General features: G+C 36.5%; 1 protein-coding gene across 1 annotated transcript in view; it reads left to right on the top strand.

Moving 5' to 3' along the window:
* The first annotated feature begins 382 nt into the window (after positions 1-382).
* Positions 383-19,355, top strand: part of myo5aa (myosin VAa) — a 104,993-nt gene continuing 86,020 nt past the window's right edge. Inside the window, exon 1 of the mRNA XM_067389827.1 lies at positions 383-570. Within this exon, the coding sequence (XP_067245928.1) occupies positions 544-570 (27 nt within the window). The 5' untranslated portion in view covers positions 383-543. The remainder of the gene's footprint in view (positions 571-19,355) is intronic.

The following is a 19,355-nucleotide window of genomic DNA, read 5'->3' as shown; positions in this document are numbered from 1 at the left end:
TTGTACCAATACCAACTGTTCAGCTGAAGAATTCTGGAGAAAAACAAACAAACAAAAAAAAAAATCAAAAGAATTGTGAAAATTATAATTATATAAATATATTTGTTCTTGCAAATATAATTTTTATATATTTTATTTTTATACAATTATATGCATGCACTACAATCAATCATTTTCATTATGTGTCTTCATTAAAAAGTAAGTAAATAAATAAAAACAAAACAGAATAATAGCAAACTGGTGGGATGCCAGTTTGTGATGGACCAGTGTTGTCCACCAGAGCGCACTCTTGCGTCATTAGTTCTCTCGGTCATGGCAACCGCGTTTTCATTGACTCATTCCCTGCATAGATCGCACCCAGAACGAACAGAGACACGCCAAAACACGGGCAGATTCATGAGGAATCAGCCGAAGCCTCTGCATTCATGACAACCTTCTAAAGGCTTTTTTCACTGAGGGAGATCTAGAGGAGAGATTTGAATGTTCGCTGCTGATCGGATGCTCAGCTGACTGTGATTGCAGGAACATTGTGCGACCATCATCATGGCTGCGTCTGAATTATATACAAAGGTAAACACACACTCAGCATCTAATCGTGTTGACATCAAATGCTGATGTCAAAGAGACTGTAAATGCAAATGTGTTAACGCAATGCCAATGCCTACATATGTCCGAAAGTGGTGGTGGTGTTGTTGATGCTCGTTGCTCACGCGTTGTTAGATACATAGGGCATATGTTGTCATTATTGTCCTCTGATCATATAAATGAAGTAATTCATCATGCATGCCTTATGTCCGATGAACAACCTATTGTATAATGTTTATACTAAGATATGTGAAATATTACAGTCATATCTTGTGTTTTTGAGTTTTTCCTTTGTCTGCAAAGATTACTACGCGATTTGCCCTTTAAATTAACCACCTTAATTATTTGGGATCGCAACATTAATGCAGCATAAAACAAGGAATTTAATATGAATACAATTAAATGTACATGAAACCCATGAATTGATAGTTATTTTATTTAGAATGAAGCATGCAAAGATGTTGTAAATTGTATTAGGTGGATGGGTGATAAAGGAAAACACCTTCTGCATTCTTGGAAACAGCAGAGATTCCTAGTATTAGGCAGGCACGCTGAGGTTTTGAAAGGCCTGTTATGTATTGATATGGGTCACAGTTGTAGTTGATGGCTGACCGCAGAGAGCCAGTGGGATGCAGGCAGTGCTGATGCGAGCATCGTTGCCTGTCTGGGATGATGCAACAATTTCTGGTGCTGATGAGAGCATCTCTAACAGCTGCATCCATGCATTGTAGTTGTTTTCAATCTCCTGCTGAGGCCTGTAGGCCGGTCTGCACATATCAAGGCGTGTCTCCTTGAGAAAAAAATTCATTGGAATATTGTTGCGTAGCAGTCGAAACATGACATCATCACATATGTAGTCATAATGATGTCTCAGATGACGAATGGCTTTTTTCTTACTGAAAAGAGAGGGAGAGAAGGGGGGGGGGAGGCCCACCCATCCCCCATGATGCAGCTGTCTTATTGTAAATGCACTGATGGATCCTTTTAAAAACTGCTAGGGCACAGCACATTTATAGATTCAAGCCTTATGCATGTACAACAAGGGTTTGTAGCTTGACAAGGGTCATTTTTAATAGACTTGTGCATTTTAAAATAGGTAGCATGAATGTGTTTAGTGGTCTACTGATATACAGCATTGCTTGTTTATTTCTTGGCAAGTTGCGCATCTCATTTAATAATTAAATCCTACATTTGTTTTAGGTATGTATTGAAATTATGTAAGACATTGGCTACCCTGCTCCAGATATAAAGCTACTGAAAAACCCATTTTGGTCAACCACTTTGTTTGATTCAACCATGTGTTTTTGTCATAACTTATTTTTTTTTTTTTTTTTTTTTTTTTTTTTTCACTACAAAGCATCCAACATTTGAATTGACTACAGCCTATTAAAGTACTGGATGAAAAAAAAAAAAAAACAGAATTCGGTCATAAAGTCACCCTCATGTCGTTGTAAAACTACATGACTTTCCTTTTTCTGTGGAACATAAGAGAAAAAACATAGTTTGAAGAATGTTTCAGCTGTTTTTGCCCATATTATGAAAGTCAATGGGATCTAAATCTTTCAAGCTTCAAAAAGACAAAGCATGAAATGAATCTTCTGAAGTGCTACAATCAAAAAACGTAAACCTTTATTCAAACCGCACTGACCAAACACATCACACGACCAAACATCATGACATTGGAATACTACCAGTTGAGTTGTATGGATTAAGTTGTATGTCCTTTTTTGAATTTAAAATTTTCTAACTTCATTTGGATTATGTGGACAAAAACAGCTGAAACATTCTTCAAAATATCTTCTTACATGTTCTGCAGAAGAAAGAAAGACAGTATGAGTTTGGAACGACATGAGAATGAGTAAATTGACATAATTTTCATTTTTGAAGGATGTATTCCTTTAATGCATTGTAGTCTTGTAGTGTCTCTCTATTGTTATGACAATCAGTTGACAATCAAAGCATTATTATAATTATCTTAACTGCTATGATGTCATGTCTGAATGTTTTATTTGGCAGACGGCAGTCAGCATGAGATTTTCCTACCCTCTCTCAAAGGTCACCAAATCCAGGAAGTCATATTCACAATTTCCTCGGGTTTGTAGGCAACACTGAGAACACAGAGGTATTTGTGTGTGCTCATGTTCTCTGGATAAAACTCGCATTGATGCAGGGAATGGCTGGTTCATTTTGCTAGTATGGAATTCTGCCGGAGGCTGCTGCTTGCAGATCTTACGGAACCATCTTTTTGCAAAATCACCAGACAGAGAGAGTGAAATCTCACTTTTTCACAAACCCAAGACTGTGTATTAACAGACTCCTTGGATCTTTGCGTAGAAAGAAGGATATTTATATAATGTGGTGGTATTTTCCTTTTTATTATTTCATTTATTTCCATGAGGTTGATTTAGAATGTTGTTTTATCAATTTATGATACACTCAGACAGTTGCAGGTTTGCTGTCAGATCCAGTTTGTACACACTGGACACTGAAATGTGCCTTTCAAACTAATAAGATCAAGTTGAACTGATCAAGGATCTTGTTAAAAATAAACCTCAGCTGTACGTTTATAATGGTGGGATTTTTCAATAGCATCTGCAGAGCGGCAGGTGCTACACAAAACCAGGTACAGTGCAAGAGTTGACAGACTTGCAAACGTTTAATATTTTTGTTAAAATATTTGTAAAACGTATGCTTTTCACAAATCACAAGGTGCGGCCAACATTCAGAAACAGGAAATTATATTACAGAGAGGACTCCTGAAGACCATGCTGTGTTTAGATATTGTAGATATTTTCACCTTTTTACGACAAGGCAAGGTTAGCTCAGGTTGTAAAATCAATGTCATATGAAACAACCTGCCAAAAACAAATTGATATTTGTGATTGAATAATTAATGTTATTTTTTTAACTTGAAAAATATATATGAAATATATGTGTTGAAAATAATAATTAGGATGTGGACACATTCAAGGTGTAAGAAAAATACATTGTATTAAAATATTGTTTTGTACTCTGACATTTTAACACACTAATTCAAACTTAGATGAAAATGGTGTAAAGGAAGAATGAACTGATAGCACAAATAAACACAATAGAAAAGATGGCAATTAAATAAACAGTGTTTTTCAGGTTTTTCATGTAGATTAGCTACAGAAATTGAATAAAGTAAAATGTAAAATAGCACTGCATAGTCTTCACTGTATAAATTAAATATAGATTAATCCTTGAAGTTACAAAAGTTATTCAGTTAACACTGTAAACCTGAATAAGAAACTCCAGACAGTTGAAGGTCAAAATTACAGTTTCAGTGCAGCTCTAAAGGGCTTTAAACGATACCAGACGAGGAATAAGGGTCTTATCTAGCGAAATGATCGGTCATTTTCGAAAAAAATGCAACCGTTTATGCTTTATAAACACCAAATATCGCCTTGAACGTACTTCAAAACGCTTGCGCTGTATGTCCTACGCCTTCCCTATTCAACTTACGGAGAAAAACTAAACTGGCACCGCGTTCGTTCCGTAAGTAGAATAGGGAACACATAGGACATACAGCGTAAGCGTTTTGAAAAATGCGGAATCGGGAAGTACGTTTAAGGCGATATTTCGTGTTTATAAGTTTTTCAAAAATGACCGATTGTTTTGCTAGATAAGACCCTTATTCCTCGTCTGGTATTGTTTAAAGCCCTTTGATGCTGCACTGAAACTGTAATTTTGACCTTTAACCGTCTGGAGGCCATTGAAGTCCACTATATGGAGAAAAATCCTGGAATGTTTTCATCAAAAACCTTAATTTCTTTTTGACTGACGAAAGAAAGAAAGACATGAACATTTTGGATGACATGGGGGTGAGTAAATTATCAGGAAAAGTTTATTTAAAAGTGGACTAATCCTTTAATTCAGTATTCACGTGCTGTCAGACGTGGCTTTCTGGGTGCACACAAAACATTTCACACATCGCAAGTGAGTTATCTTTTGCGTCTTTTTGAGCTTAAATGTTTAAATTGGCAAGACTTCGAAAACATGGGCAAATGATAAACTTTCATGAAGTTCCAATCGGGACAGTGACAGTTGTCAACAAGCCCTGCATGTTGACACTGTGGTTATTTTTTGCCCTTTACTCAATTAGGCTACAGGTGACTGAAAACGTACAATTTGCTAGCCATTAGCTGATAAAAGGCATATGCAACCTCTCGTGGTCGCATATGCGACTGATTTACTTGCACTGTAGATACAAATTCCAGAGCTGGTGCAAACAAATCCACGTCACTATGATCAGAACCTCTTTTTTCTCACCACTGTCGTGCTGTGTGTTTTTGTTATTGAAAGGAAAGCGCCCAGCACATATGTACATATTCATCTAAACATCGCTATCAGCAGCATGGGGATGTTCGCTAACCGTACACTGCTGGTCATGATTTTTGAACTTCTTTTTACCCCTAAGCAAAGAAGAAAAAAACTTTGCCATGAGTATATCTTGACATTTTTAAACCAATAAAACTAACATGGATGCTAATCTTTTTTATTATCTTGGGCATTCTATGTTGTAACAATGTTTCCGACCATTAGTGTGATAAACAGATATGTGAATGACTCCGTTCTTAAATGGCAAACCACTGATTGCCAACATGTGCATTGCATTACTAGGAGGTAAATAAGCTTTGTATAGGACTAAATGGAATGAGCGTTAAACAAGGCCCCTGTACTACTGCAGCAACTGCTCACTGCTACAGCATGTGGCGTCTGTTCGCATACAATTTTGAAACGTCTCTCTCTTGTTGATTCTGTCCACTCACCATCACTCCTGCAAGCAGCAGTTGTTGTACGTGCTTTGCAGAATTATGCATTTTTTTGTTAAAAAAAGCTTCTGTTCTTGCTCATGTGACACTAGAGGGTTTGGCTGTTCTAAGAACAGCTGAGGATACAAACAAACAACTCTCTCTGCTGACTAGAGTATCAGCCACTCAGAAAAACCGTCTCCCAGAGTCCCTCAATATATATCCGTCTGGGATCAGGGATCCAATCAGCTGCATTGAGCGATCCATAACCTGTTTCTCAGCTCTGGCAGAAATAGGGCAGACATCATTCTTTTAGTCTTCAGTATGAAATAGAGCAGTTTATGCATGAAAACATGAACCAGGAGTTGGATTTTATGTTTGTTAAAGTAAGTATTGGAATTAATATCCTTTTGCTTGTTTTGAATGCATGTAATTTCAAGATTCACGGTGTTACTTCCTACTCAGTAAGTGATTGGGTTTTTGGAGAAACTATCTGAATTGGTTAGAAATCTCCCCCCCCCCCCCCTTATATTGGAATATGCCTATGAATGTTACATTTTCTGACCATTATTACAATTCTGAGTCGAACTGATTCAAATAATGCTAATTCTTTCATAGCACCTGGTTTTGGATTCAGTTCAGCAAATACTTTGTATGTTGCCATTGAGGATACAGATTAGATTTATTAATTAGATACTACTATAAGCATGAATCAGTGTGAACTGCTAAGGATTGAATCATGCAACAATTATGCTTATAAGGAAGATGCTCTGCTCAGTGGCCTGTTGGAAATAGGCAGTGATCTCATATCATGGGATTTTATTGTCCATGTGTACATCGCATCTCCATTTAAATTGACTGAATTTAATCTTGCATCATTACATTTGGATGAGTTCCTGTCTTGGCTGTGGTAATTCATCAGAATGGGTGTTCTGTGCACTGTTCTGTGCCCCAGAGAATCCTGGATAACCTGGCATTGGAATGCTTGGAATAACTGTAAACAAGTGCAATGTAGTTATTTTTTCCAACAAACAGATTTTGTGGGATTTCAGGCATTTTTGGCAAGCATATGTGAGAGCTGGTCAGTAGTAACAGTGTGATGGGTGAAGGGTTTGCTGGTGAAGGGAGACTCTGGGAAACAGCAGGCAGCAGATTTTCACATGAGCGTCTGTCATGTGATGGTCTGTTCTGCTCTCTCTCCCTTTCTTTTTTTCCTTGTTTTCTCCTTTAAACTGTGAGGTCAAAGCCCAGAGCATCATGTAACATTTAAAGGGATAGCTCACACAAAATGAAGACGTTTAGCAGAATGTCTAACCTGCACTTTTCTGCATAATGAAAGCAAAAGGACTGGGGTTGTCAAGCTTCAAAAAGGACACAAACACTCCATAAAAGTATCTTAAATGTAGTCCATACTATGTCCCAAGTATTTAGAAGTCATGCAATACCTTGATGTAAGGTACAGATCTCATTCATGCTTGTATTCGCAAGAAGTATGATAACCAATGTGTATATGTGTGTGTGTATGTATCACAAATCATATATATATATATATATATATGATTTGTGATACATACACACACACATATACACATTGGTTATCATACTCACATTCATATTCACATATCATAAATCACATTCATTTCATTGTATGGAAAAGAGCAGCTTGGACATTTTTCAAAACACCATTTCTGAGGTGTCATATGGTTGAACTTTTCCCTTTTATACAAATCTCTCTCTCAGTTTGCAGTCAGCTGAGATGTAAATGTCATACAGATGAGGAAGTTCATTTAATTGATTCTGTAATCTTCAAGCTCTCACACAGACAGCCATGTGGTCTGACTAGAATGAGGGGTGGATTATAGTGTGACTCTGTTTTATGAGTTTATGAATAGCCAGAGGGCTGTACCAGAAACCTGTGTTACTGGGGTTTTGGACATTCAAAATCATCATGATTTACGAAGAAATTGAATCTGACCTCTTTGTCTGTATGAAATTGCAGCTGTGATCAATGTGTTTGATAAAAATGAATCTCTGTTTATCTTCAAGAGGATGAGTGGAGTGAGGGAAGAGTGAGTGTACAGAGGAAAAGAAGTTGCAACTTCTAAAGTGAAAGCTGGTTAATTCTATAATCTCCATTTGGCCGTGAACCGATTTACAAATGCTTTGTAAAGTACCCTCCCCCTCCCCCATCTCTCTCTTTTTCTCTCTAAAACACACACAAGTAATCCCATTCCTCTTTTATAAAGGTCATATTGCTCAAATGGTTTTGTATTTTAATTGGGACCAGTCTAATTATTTATTTTTAAGTCATTGGCACAGGCTTGAAGAAATGTATTTTATGTTAGTGTTGTCACGATATTGGAATTTCTAACTTTGATACGTTACCTTGAAAAAAATAATATTTGATACCATTTTTGAGAAAAAAAACTGCCCTGTAGATATTTTTTAATATTATCTTATTCTATATTAATATAATTTGGAGAAAAAAGTCAGAATTGTGGGATATAGGCCTAAACCCACAACTGCGAGGGGAACTGTGAGATATAAAATCAAGTGTAACAACAGCAAATGTATATCCCACAATTCTGACTTTTTCCTAGCAAAAGTGACTTTTTTTCTTAGAATTGATAGTCTGTATCTCACAGTTAAAACTTAATAACTCGCAATTGGAAGTTTATTTTAGTAATTCTGAGATAAAGGGCCCCATTTAAACAATCTAAGTACATATTCTGAAGCGCATGGTGCATTTAGAGCGTGTTCGAATCCACTTTTGCTAGTTTAACGATGGAAAAAATGGTTTCGGCTAAGTCCAAAAGACTTGTACCTAGTCTCTTAATGAGTCATAGGTGTGTTTTGTGCGTAACATGCAATAAACCAATCACAGTGTCATCTCCCATTCCCTTTAAAGTCAGTTTAAATACATGCGTGTATTGCCACGATTGGTCAAATAATTAGCCAATATCTGTGTATCAATACTGCGGGAATCCAATACTGGAACAACTTCAGATATTTCAGTATCGATACATATTGAAAAATTATATTTTTGACTAGTTTATCTATTGTGAGGTTACTTGGTTGGGTGATAAATCAGTAAAAAAATATTTTGTCAGTTGAACTTGACGTTTAATTTCCATTGTTGTTATTATTATATAACTATTTGCTTAAATTGCTAACCCTTAAGACATCTAAAGAACACTGGATTTAAAGTTAAGAATAGTGCACCAAAAATATAAAATTGTGTAATTATTTACCCTCTTATGTTATATTCCAGTTTTATCAAAGTCATAAAATAGCGCAGTGAGTGGTTAACCACTGCACCAGCCAGTGAATCACTGCAATTCCTGCGCAAATTGGTTCAAAAAATGATCTGAATGATCAACTGATTTATTGGAGACTCAAAAGAATGTTCCCAATTGGACATTGCTTCTTCTCTCATGAACTAAGGAGAGCTACTGTACATCAGGGATCAAAATTTTCAGTTAATAATCACTAGACTTGCATACATTCTTCACACAAAGTTATCATATGACCACGGGTGACTTGAAATATAGCACATGAGTCATATTTGCTTATACTAACACTGTCTTTGAATTCTTTTTGAAAGCTTCAGTCTCCATTCATCATAGTTGCTAGTACTTCAGAATACCTCATACGAGTGTGGAACGACATGAGGGTAGGTAATGATGACAGAATTTTCATTTTTGGTAAACTATTGTTTACAGATCTTTATAGGTTTGATAGTCATGTGTGCAAGACTACATTTGGTAATGGCATGAAAAAATGCAGTGAAAGAATGAGTATGTCTGAATCACCTCATAAACTTAACTTCATGAACATAATACTTGTCATCCAGAGTGAATGACGTGGTCAGGAAATGAGTTTTCACATGGCTCAGTATGAGATCAGAGTGGGTTTCATTGAAACATTACAACTGAATGAGATTGAGATGTCACATCAGGTGAAGATTAGGTTAATGACTTTTAGTCATTAGAGGTGTAGTTCACCTGTTTGGGATTAGCCTCTTCTAAACCCTGGTTTAGATGAGGCTAAAGTCTTCACGCTGGGTTTTTATCCCAGGTTAACCTTTTTCACACTGTTTAACTCAATGTGCCTCACATGGACTTGGCCACACACTGACACGAATTAAACATTCACAAATTAAACTTTCAATAAGATCAGGTTTCAGAACGTATTGAATATGGTAAATTTTGATTTCATGTTGACTAGTTGTTAAAAATCACATTCCTTCACAACAGAATCTTTCCAGTTACCTGAACATGACATTTAGTAAACCTTTTGTATCAATAATGATGTTTGGTTTGGATTGAAATTTTCTGGTGCAGTGCAAGAATCTTGTTACAATCTCTGAATGCAAATATTTCTTTAAATCTTCTAACCGATCATTTACCATTATTATTGGTCTGTTAATAGTTAAAGGTGCAATATGTAAGATTTTTTCAGAAAATATCCAAAAACCACTGGGCCAGTGTTATATATTTTGTTCACTTGAGTACTTATAATATCCCAAATGTTTCCAACTATTTGTTAATCATGAGAAAATTACAATTTTAACCAAGGCTCTGGGACGTGTGAGGAGTCGTCTGTCAATTGACCCTTCACAGAGACCCACCCCCCTTAGTTACTGTTGGTTTGTCCGACAAGTCGTGGTGCTGTCATGCCATACAGAGGGAAAAATACATTGCGGAGCAAAGAGGACACTGACAACATGTCGAGAGACAAAACAGAGCAGGTTACTTATGGTATTAACACTCTGAGGTCTGAGGGTATCGCCCGCGATACCACCGCGTTTTTTTTTCTTACCAGTGTAAAAGAGACTCAAAATACTCCGTTAATGTTGCACATACAATTAAGAGTTATACACCATTTTAATCTGTGGAATATCTTCTTTTATTTGTGTACACCCAGAGTAAAAACAAAATGTTGTGCTTTTTGTAAAATAAAGAAAACTAACATGATGCATGATCTCTCGTCTCCCTCTGAAGGAAGTCCAATCTGATAGTTCTCAGAAAATGACCTGTAACTTAGTGAATACTAATCACAAAAAAATTAGACTTATGTCTAAAAAAACGTTGAAATGTCAGGTTAAGTCGTGTAAGACAAATCGAAAACAAACCTTCTGTGTTTATGCAATCTGTATGAAAAGAGAGCCATGTCAGAAATCCATGATTCGGCTCATTATCCGCTAATGCGGCCACGCCCACGGAGGGAACGCTATTCAGACGCAAATTCTGAGTCAATGCATGCATTCATCGTCTCAATCGTGTATTTATTGTCTTGAAAAGTGTTTTGAATAGCCATAGTTAGTGATCTCTGGCCTCTGTTAGTTCAGTTATTTCCTGGATTGCCTATTCTTCTTTAGCATTGGCATTTGTGGACTAAAAGTGCACAGAGCGCCCTCCGGCTGCAAGTATGAATTGTAAACACAGTATCCAGCGTTCACAGTGACGACAATAAATAATGAATAAATACTCTTCTGTATAGAAAATTGACATAAACATGAGAATCCATCAATATTTCTCCAAATGTGCATGCTTTTAAGCTAAAAGCCTATATGAAATGCCATAGAGGTAACATAATTGTTCAGACACTTTGCATCACAGAAATACATTATATTTTAAAGAATATAATAGAATACCATTATTTTAAATTGTAATAATATTTCACAGTATTGCTGTTTTTTCTGTATGTTTGATTTACACCATGATGAGATTTGAATCATGATCACAGAGGCTTTTTTCACAGCCTACCTGACTGAAAGGCCTCATTAATATGCAAGTCATTTCAGGTCATTATTATGTGATTCTTTTCTCTTCTCAGGTGAGAATCACCCATTATTCATGATGATTCACGCCTCCACGCATACTGTGTTTCTTGACCAAAGATGTTTTAGAAAATTTAAATCTCTCTATTGTTTTATATGAACAAGCAGGCAGCATAATTTTTATCTCATTTTGAAGCAAAAACTCTAGTCTACAACCTCAAATACCCAGAGGTCTTGTGAACAAAGATTTAATATATATATTTTGGCTTTATTTCAGTGACACAAACATGTACATACATGTTCCTCACATATTATTGTAGCCTAGTTTGTGCTGAATACAGTGTAATGACGCTTTTTCCATTAATATGTTTATGAACAACTGAAAAAAGCACAAATGTCAGGGCATGTCAAAACTTCTCCAGGGTCCCAAAAATCATCAGACCCCTGAGGGTTAAACAAAGTCCCAGCTTTCAAATTGTGTCTCTTTTCAAGAAATTCAAACAATAAAAACCGTTTGTGGCTTTTTAATGTGTCGTGACAGATTGCTGTAGCGCCTCAGCTCAAGCGGCTCGTGAAACGATCATCTCTTCCTAGTAGTTCATTCATAGCATCAAATAAACGTGAATGAACATGAGAAGGAATGTTGTTTCAAACGCGGAAAGATGTCAATACTCACCATTTTCAAGTTTAAGTCCACTGAGGTTAATCTTCTAACTCCTGACTGCTTTGTTGGACAAAATGGCGGATTCAGCGTTCTGATTGGTTAGATCACTTGTCAGTCAAAACTCCAGATGAAGGGTCAATTGCGTCATACCCACGTTACCTTCGGTTTTTATTTTGTAAAAACCATGGAAACACCAAAGACGCTTTAATATATTACATGTTTTAATAGACAAGGGAACAACTGTTTGGTTACGTTTATAGACAGAAAACTAATTGTTGTTATTCCACAGATTCCGCAGACTTGCCGTCATCAAGCTACGCCTTTGTCTTGAATAGGCCTCTAGCAACCTCTAGCGGACAGAAATCTTACATATTGTAAGATATTACATAATCTTACATATTACACTTTTTTTTTTTTTTTTTCTCAGCAAGGGCAACACCACCTTCATAATTATCCTACATACTAATTGGCTGCATCCAAAAATACATACTTCACTACTATACAAGTGTCAAACTAGTCAATCCACACTGCGGTTGAGTATACTTTAAAAGCTGTGCGGACACCACTGTGAACACGGAAAATAAAGTAAACGCATGACTTTAGCATTCATACTTCTTACAGACATGAGACGCCAAGAAATTATTGTAGTTATCGCTATATCTGACATTATTTTGTGAGTGACTGGTCTGTATAAACACAGAATGATGATAACTTTTCACTCATGCATTTAAATGCTGTTTTCAATCCCAAAACCTAGCAGTGTGTATGTGGTCTACGAGCATTGAATATTTCTATAATGAAGCCTTCTAGATGCATCAGTTCATATGAATGTGAGTATGTTGAACATGCCACATGCTCATGTATTATGTCACATTACAGATGCCCTTTCATTAGTTGTTGGGTCAGGTGTGTGTGCGAATGTCTGTCTCTGTCTGCTGAATCATGTGGTTGTGTCACATGAGGATTATCTCATGTTTTTCAGATGTATTGTAACCACACATACGGATTTCACACCATCGTGTAATCCTCAATTTTTTGGCATTATGGGTAATCGTCAATGAGTGTGAATGCGACCAAGTGGGAGAGATAGAGGAGCAAGTTGTGTCGGGTGTAGTGACCGTGTGTGTGTGATCATGTTGAGATGCTATTTTTACCCTCTCTCCTCTTGTTCCAGTCTCTCTGTTGCTAGGAGCTCAGTTCTGGGATGGTCTTCTCCAGAGACTCAGGTTAAACGAAAAGCATACGTCACTGCTTCTGTGGATGGTGGTCTGATTTAAAGCACATCTCTATATTTATTTGCGTATTCTTTTTGCGTATTTTTTTTTTGATATATATATATATATATATATATATATATATATATATATATATATATATATATATATATATATATATATATATATATATATAATATTATGTATAATTATTATTAGTGGTTGACAGATAATTGGCATTTTTTTTTAAATATCATTATCAGTCTATACTTTTTTTTTGTTTGTTTGTTTTTGTTTGGCCGATTTGTCAAAAATGGGACTTTTATTTTGACATTGCTGAGAACGGCAGTACCTGAGCACATACAGTGCTCTATTTTCTTCTCTGTTTAACAGCTCTGTCTAAAACATTATTACAAGGCAAACGGTATGTGAAAAAGTATTATAATGTTTGCTTTTAAATTATTAGTAATAGAAAGTCAAACAGTATAATACTTTCTCATCTACTGTCAGCATTTAGCATATACTTATTTATATAATTTGAACAAGTCTTTGAATATCTAATAAACATTTGATTTCACAGACCTTGCAGACTTTATGAATCCAGCTGGTAGATCTTGTGAAGTGTGCATTTGTAAACTGCATGAACGTGTGTATTCTGTGCATATTATTCAGTACATGAGAAATTAATGCAGATTGACAAACTTTAAACCCTTGATTTTAATTCCAGTTGGCCACTATGTAATATTGATGCCATTTTCACTGTGCTTTTTTTCATTAAATGTATTAATTTTATAAAATTAATAAATACACACACACACACACACACGTTTGTTTTTGTGAATTGTGGGGTCTTTCCATAGGCCGCAATGCATTTTATACTGTACAAACCGTACTTACTATCCCCCTACCCTACCCCTAACCCTAAACCTAACCATCACAGGAAACTGTGCACACTTTTATTTTCTCACAAAAACATCATTTAGTATTTTTATTAATTAATTTACATTGTGGGGACCGGTGGCTGGTCCCCACGATGTAGGTGAACTCAGGTTTATATTACATCATGGGGACATTTGGTCTTTGTAGGAATTCACATCACATATTCCAGGATGACAAAGTCAAGATTCATCAGGCTCAAATTGTGAAAGAATGGGTGGGAGGGAGCTTGAAGAATCATTTTCACACATGAATTGGCACCTCTGACTCCAGACCTTAAATTCATTGAAAGTCTTTGGGATGTGCTGGAGTAGACTTTAAAGAGTCCTTGACTCTTGCATTGTCAATACAGGATCTTGACCAAAAATGGATTCACCTCTTGATGGAAATTTCCTGTGTATATGTATGTATAAATGTATGTATATGTGAGTGTGGGTGTGTGTGTGTGTGTGTGTAATATATATATATCAGAGCATCTCCAAAACTGCAGCTCTTGTGGGAGGTTCCCGGTCTGCATTGGTCAGTCTCTATCAAAAGTGGTCCAAAGTAGGAACAGTGGCGTACCGGCGACAGGGTCATGGGTGGCCAGGGCTCATTGATGCACGTGGGGAGCGAAAGCTGGCCTGTGTGGTCTGATCCAACAGAGGAGCTACCATAGCTTAAATTGCTCAAGAAGTTAATGCTGGTTCTGATAGAAAGGTGTCAGAATACACAGAGCATCGCAGTTTGTTGTGCATGGGGCTGCATAGCCGCAGACCAGTCAGGGCGCCCATGGTGACCCCTGTCCACCGCCGAAAGCGCCAGTGGGCATGTGAACATCAGAACTGGACCACGGAGCAATGGAAGAAGGTGGCCTGGTCTGATGAATCATGTTTTCTTTTACATCACGTGGATGGCCAGGTGCATGTGTGTCGCTTACCTGGGAACACATGGCACCAGGATGCACTATGGGAAGAAGGCAAGCCGGCGGAGGCAGTGTGATGCTTCGGGCAATGTTCTGCTGGGAAACCTTGGGTCCTGCCATCCTACCTAGGCATTGTTGCAGACCATGTATACCCTTTCATGGAAACAGTATTCCCGGGTGGCTGTGGCCTCTTTCAGCAGGATAATGCATCCTGCCACAAAGTAAAAATGGTTCAGGAATGTTTTGAGAAGCACAACAACGAGTTTGAGGTGTTGACTTGGCCTCCAAATTCCCCAGATCTCAATCCAGTCGAGCATCTGTGGGATGTGCTGAACAAACAAGTCCGATCCATGGAGGCCCCACCTCGAAACTTACAGGACTTAAAGGATCTGCTGCTAACATCTTGATGCCAGATACATAGATATTTTATCTGCCATCTGACCACTATATTATATTACAGTATATTGCTTTATAATATATTGGCATCAGCCATCAAAAAATCAATATAGGTCGACCATTAATTATTAGATATACAACCCTATAGCACACACTGGTAACAGAATCGCATTCAGTCAATAATCAATAACTTTACAACTTCACATTTAGATGATGGGTTCCATGCGCGGGACAATGATGTTGCTATGGAGATGGACAATCTGTTTGCTTTCTCTGCGTTTTTCTGATGTGTCAACATCTCTGCAAAATGATTTTGTTAATCAGAGTGCTGGCAAACAAAGAAATGAAAGGAATGCAGGACACTGTGCAGATAAAAATAGATATTGACTGTTTGTTTTTAAATTGATTGGGTAAACCCCACCTCCTACTGTAACTTCTCTGCTCATTCACACCTGTCCCCCCCCCATCACCCCCGAAGGCAATCCATCACTACTATGACTGATTTATTGTGCACTATCATAGTTGCTTTTCTAGTGTTTACTAGAGAGCTCACCCAGGATGGCACATCTACATTGGAAAAAACATCTATTTGATGTGTGCGTTTTCATCTGGAAGATGTATTGTTCTTTAGTGATGCACCCAAATTTTGGCAACCATAAATATTCAAATGAAAATTAATTTCCATACGAAACCATTTTGGTGAGTCTAAATAAATTTTCAGTTTTATGAGAACTAGAGTTTTCAAAAGTACTGACTTCGGTACCTAGTCGGTACTGAAATTTTAAAAAACGTGATGCTTTGAGCACTGTTGAGCGGATTCGTAAACACCTCTGATTGGCCATTGTGTTCACAACTCATCGGATATGTCTGTGATTGGCTTCAATGATCAACACTGTAGTCATAAAATAGTCATCAGTGAAGCTCTTCACTGAGCGCTTAAACACAGATACACACGGGAGCGCTTGAAAGCAGGCGTCTATCACAGACCAGTCTGCTGATAGATGCCTGCTTTCAAACGCTCCCGCTTTTAAAATGCTTTCAAATTCAAACACTTCCATGTGCTTTAAAACGCTGCCATGCGTTGATCATTGTAGTCAATCACAGACATATCCGATGAGCATGTCAACCCAATGGCCAGTCAGAGGTGTTTACGAATCCGCTCAACAGCGCTCAAAGCGTCACATTTTTAAAATTTCAGTATAGATAGTTACCAAATTTGGTACTTTTGACAACTCTAATGTGAACAAAACTTAAAGGAAGACTCCACTTTTTTTGAAAATAGGCTCATTTTCCAATTATCATTGCGCCTGCTGCACCCATGGTACGGCAGCAAGGTTCCTTGATTATTACGCCAGAATGAGAATATAGTTTCTAGCCATATCGGCCTAGAAAATCGCAACTTTTCATTTTACGTCGGTCTTAGTACATGATGTAACTGCAGAAGAGTCAAGTTTTAAAAAGGAAAACTATCGAAACCCTTTGGTCATTTTTGAGCGAGATGCTAACGGTCTAATCAGATTCAATGAACTATGCTAAGCTATGCTAAAAGTGAAACCAGACCCGGAGATCGGCTGAATGGATTCGAAAACGGTGAAACTCAACTGTTTAACTCCAGGGGAGTTGGAAAATGAACCCATTTTCAAAAAAAAGTGGAGTGTTTCTTTATTTGAAATAAACATTATTTGTAGCACCTCTGCCATTCAATAATCTCAGTAAGCTTTGCTTGTTACTTTTGATATGAAGAAAACTCAGGGCTTTCAAACTGTCAATTTAATGCCGAAATTCATAAAATAAATGTCGTTTTGGTGCCCTTTAATATGGCGTATTAGATTGCTGTAGCCAGTCTAATATGCCATGTTAATGTATTAAATTGGCTACAGCCAATCTTCTAATGTTCAATCATGTTTATTTTGTGAAATAACTAGTTGCTCCATGCTGCTGCTTCGCTTGAACTGAGGCATCTACAGTGATCTATCACGCCACATTAAAGCATGCCTAAACAGTATTTATTATTGGAATTTCTTAATTAAATTGACTGAATTTGAAAGCTGAGACTTTGTTTCATATCAAATATTACAAAGCACAAAGCTTATTGCGATTTATTGTATGAAAGGCACGCTACAAATAATGTTTAGTAAAGTTTCGTTCACTCATTAACTGAAAAAGATTCTTGGGATTTAAGAATCAATATCAGTTCATTAAAATGAGAATCTATTAAAATCAAGGAATGTCAAATATAGGTATTGGTATTGGTACTCTCTTCCCAGTCTGTCTGTAACTCTCTGTTTAGTCCAGGTCTCAGTGATGCCCCTCCTACCGAAAAGTGCAATGTGCTCTCATTGGTTGGCTGGACTAGTTTGTTGTGATTGGTCAAGTGTTTTATGCATGTTTCGGAAATGTCACACCCCTTACCATAATCACGAGTTTCAACACACTTATAACCAAAGCCGCTAGACCATCTCTGTACCAATGTAACTTTTTTTTTTTTTTTTTTGCGTATTGGAGCGGGAATTAATTAAACGAGGAATACTGTGATGTGTACATTGCATAGAATGCAAGTAAAATTGCATTTTGAAGATGTTTATCAGATGTTTGTGTGTAACAGAGGCTTTTGAGATGATGCGCTTTTTAACAGGCATCTTGGAGATGTACAGTATGTGTGTGCTTACTGGGTAGGCCACATACTATACAACCATAGTTAGATTTTTAAAAAACACAGAATGTGTGTTTGGCCATTTTAGCACTGTTAAAGTTCTGGTCAAAGATAACAATGTTTAATACCTTAATCAATTTATAATGTTTGTATTACATAAAAATATCTGGATACTGTCAATAAGACATCAACTCTTTATTATAACCTGTATTTAGTCAGTCTAGATGGTGGAGCATTTCTTGTTACACAAACGAAACAGTTGTGAGTGCACACTGAGTCATCTGAATGTTATGTTTAGAAGTGTGCATCTGCTAAAAGCTAATTTAGTCATCCCAAAGTGATTTAACTGACTGACAGAACTTCTTTTGGGTATTCTATTTCTTGCCTTATTAGAAACCCTACAACACCATTGCATCTTGATATATGTTGTCTTAACCATCAAATTGTCAATTAATGTCTATATTATATATATATATAACATCAGTTTAATAAAACAAATGAAAATTTCTGTTTTTAATTTGATAAAAATTTTAATTTAACCAATTAGTTACACTGTAAACCCTAATGCTCAAAATACTTAATTGTTTTGAGTAGGACAAAATTTGTTTGTTAAATTGAACAAATTAGTTCAGTTAAATGAACTACTATGAGTATTTAGAACATTTTTTTTTTTCTTTTGAGTTCACAGCAATACAAATTTCAAGTAAACTGAACTGTTTTATTGTTTTGAGTTTTATGAACTCATTTATTTTAATTTAAGTTTAACTGAAACTGGGCTGGGATTTCTATTTCCCAGCATGCTTTGCCCATGGGACTCAGCAAAAATGCTAAAATGAACTGTTAAGTGTTATATAATATTGTTTTTTTTGTTTGTTTTTTGTTTTTTGCACAAGATTAATGGTAAGGGAGATTTAGTAGTGATTCATTTTTTGTTATGCTAATTTAAGTAACACATGTGGCTTGGTATGAGAGCAGGTAAGTTACATGTTTTAAGTTGCTGTACCCATTCAGTAAGTGTTATTCCATGCTATTGTTAACTAATGTTTGCAAATTAGCAAGTTGGCATTTTCTGAATTTTCTTATTAGGGTTTACAGTGAAGTAAACAATTCATTTGATTTGGAAGAACTCAAAATAAAAAAGTGAATTAACTAAATATTTTATGTTAACTGCTATCAAAGTGTATGAGTTAGCTAACTCAGTACTTCAAGTTATGAGGAATTGAGATGCATGAGTACTACAAACTCAAAACTGCAAATGCATTACTTCTTATTGCAGACTTTCTGATCAGGCATTACAAACGGCTATGTCTTGGGGTTCAAGTGAGGTAGGGTTCTAACATTGCATAGGATTTGTATGGGAAAAAGTCAAAACTAAAATAAAAATCTAACAGTATCAGTCTACACTGTATCTACAGTTGTTGTTGCAAACTAATTCTGTACCAGTGC

This window comes from Chanodichthys erythropterus, chromosome 7, assembly GCF_024489055.1.
Source record: "Chanodichthys erythropterus isolate Z2021 chromosome 7, ASM2448905v1, whole genome shotgun sequence".
In the NCBI taxonomy this organism is placed as follows: domain Eukaryota; kingdom Metazoa; phylum Chordata; class Actinopteri; order Cypriniformes; family Xenocyprididae; genus Chanodichthys; species Chanodichthys erythropterus.
This window is presented reverse-complemented; position numbering and strand designations above follow the sequence as displayed.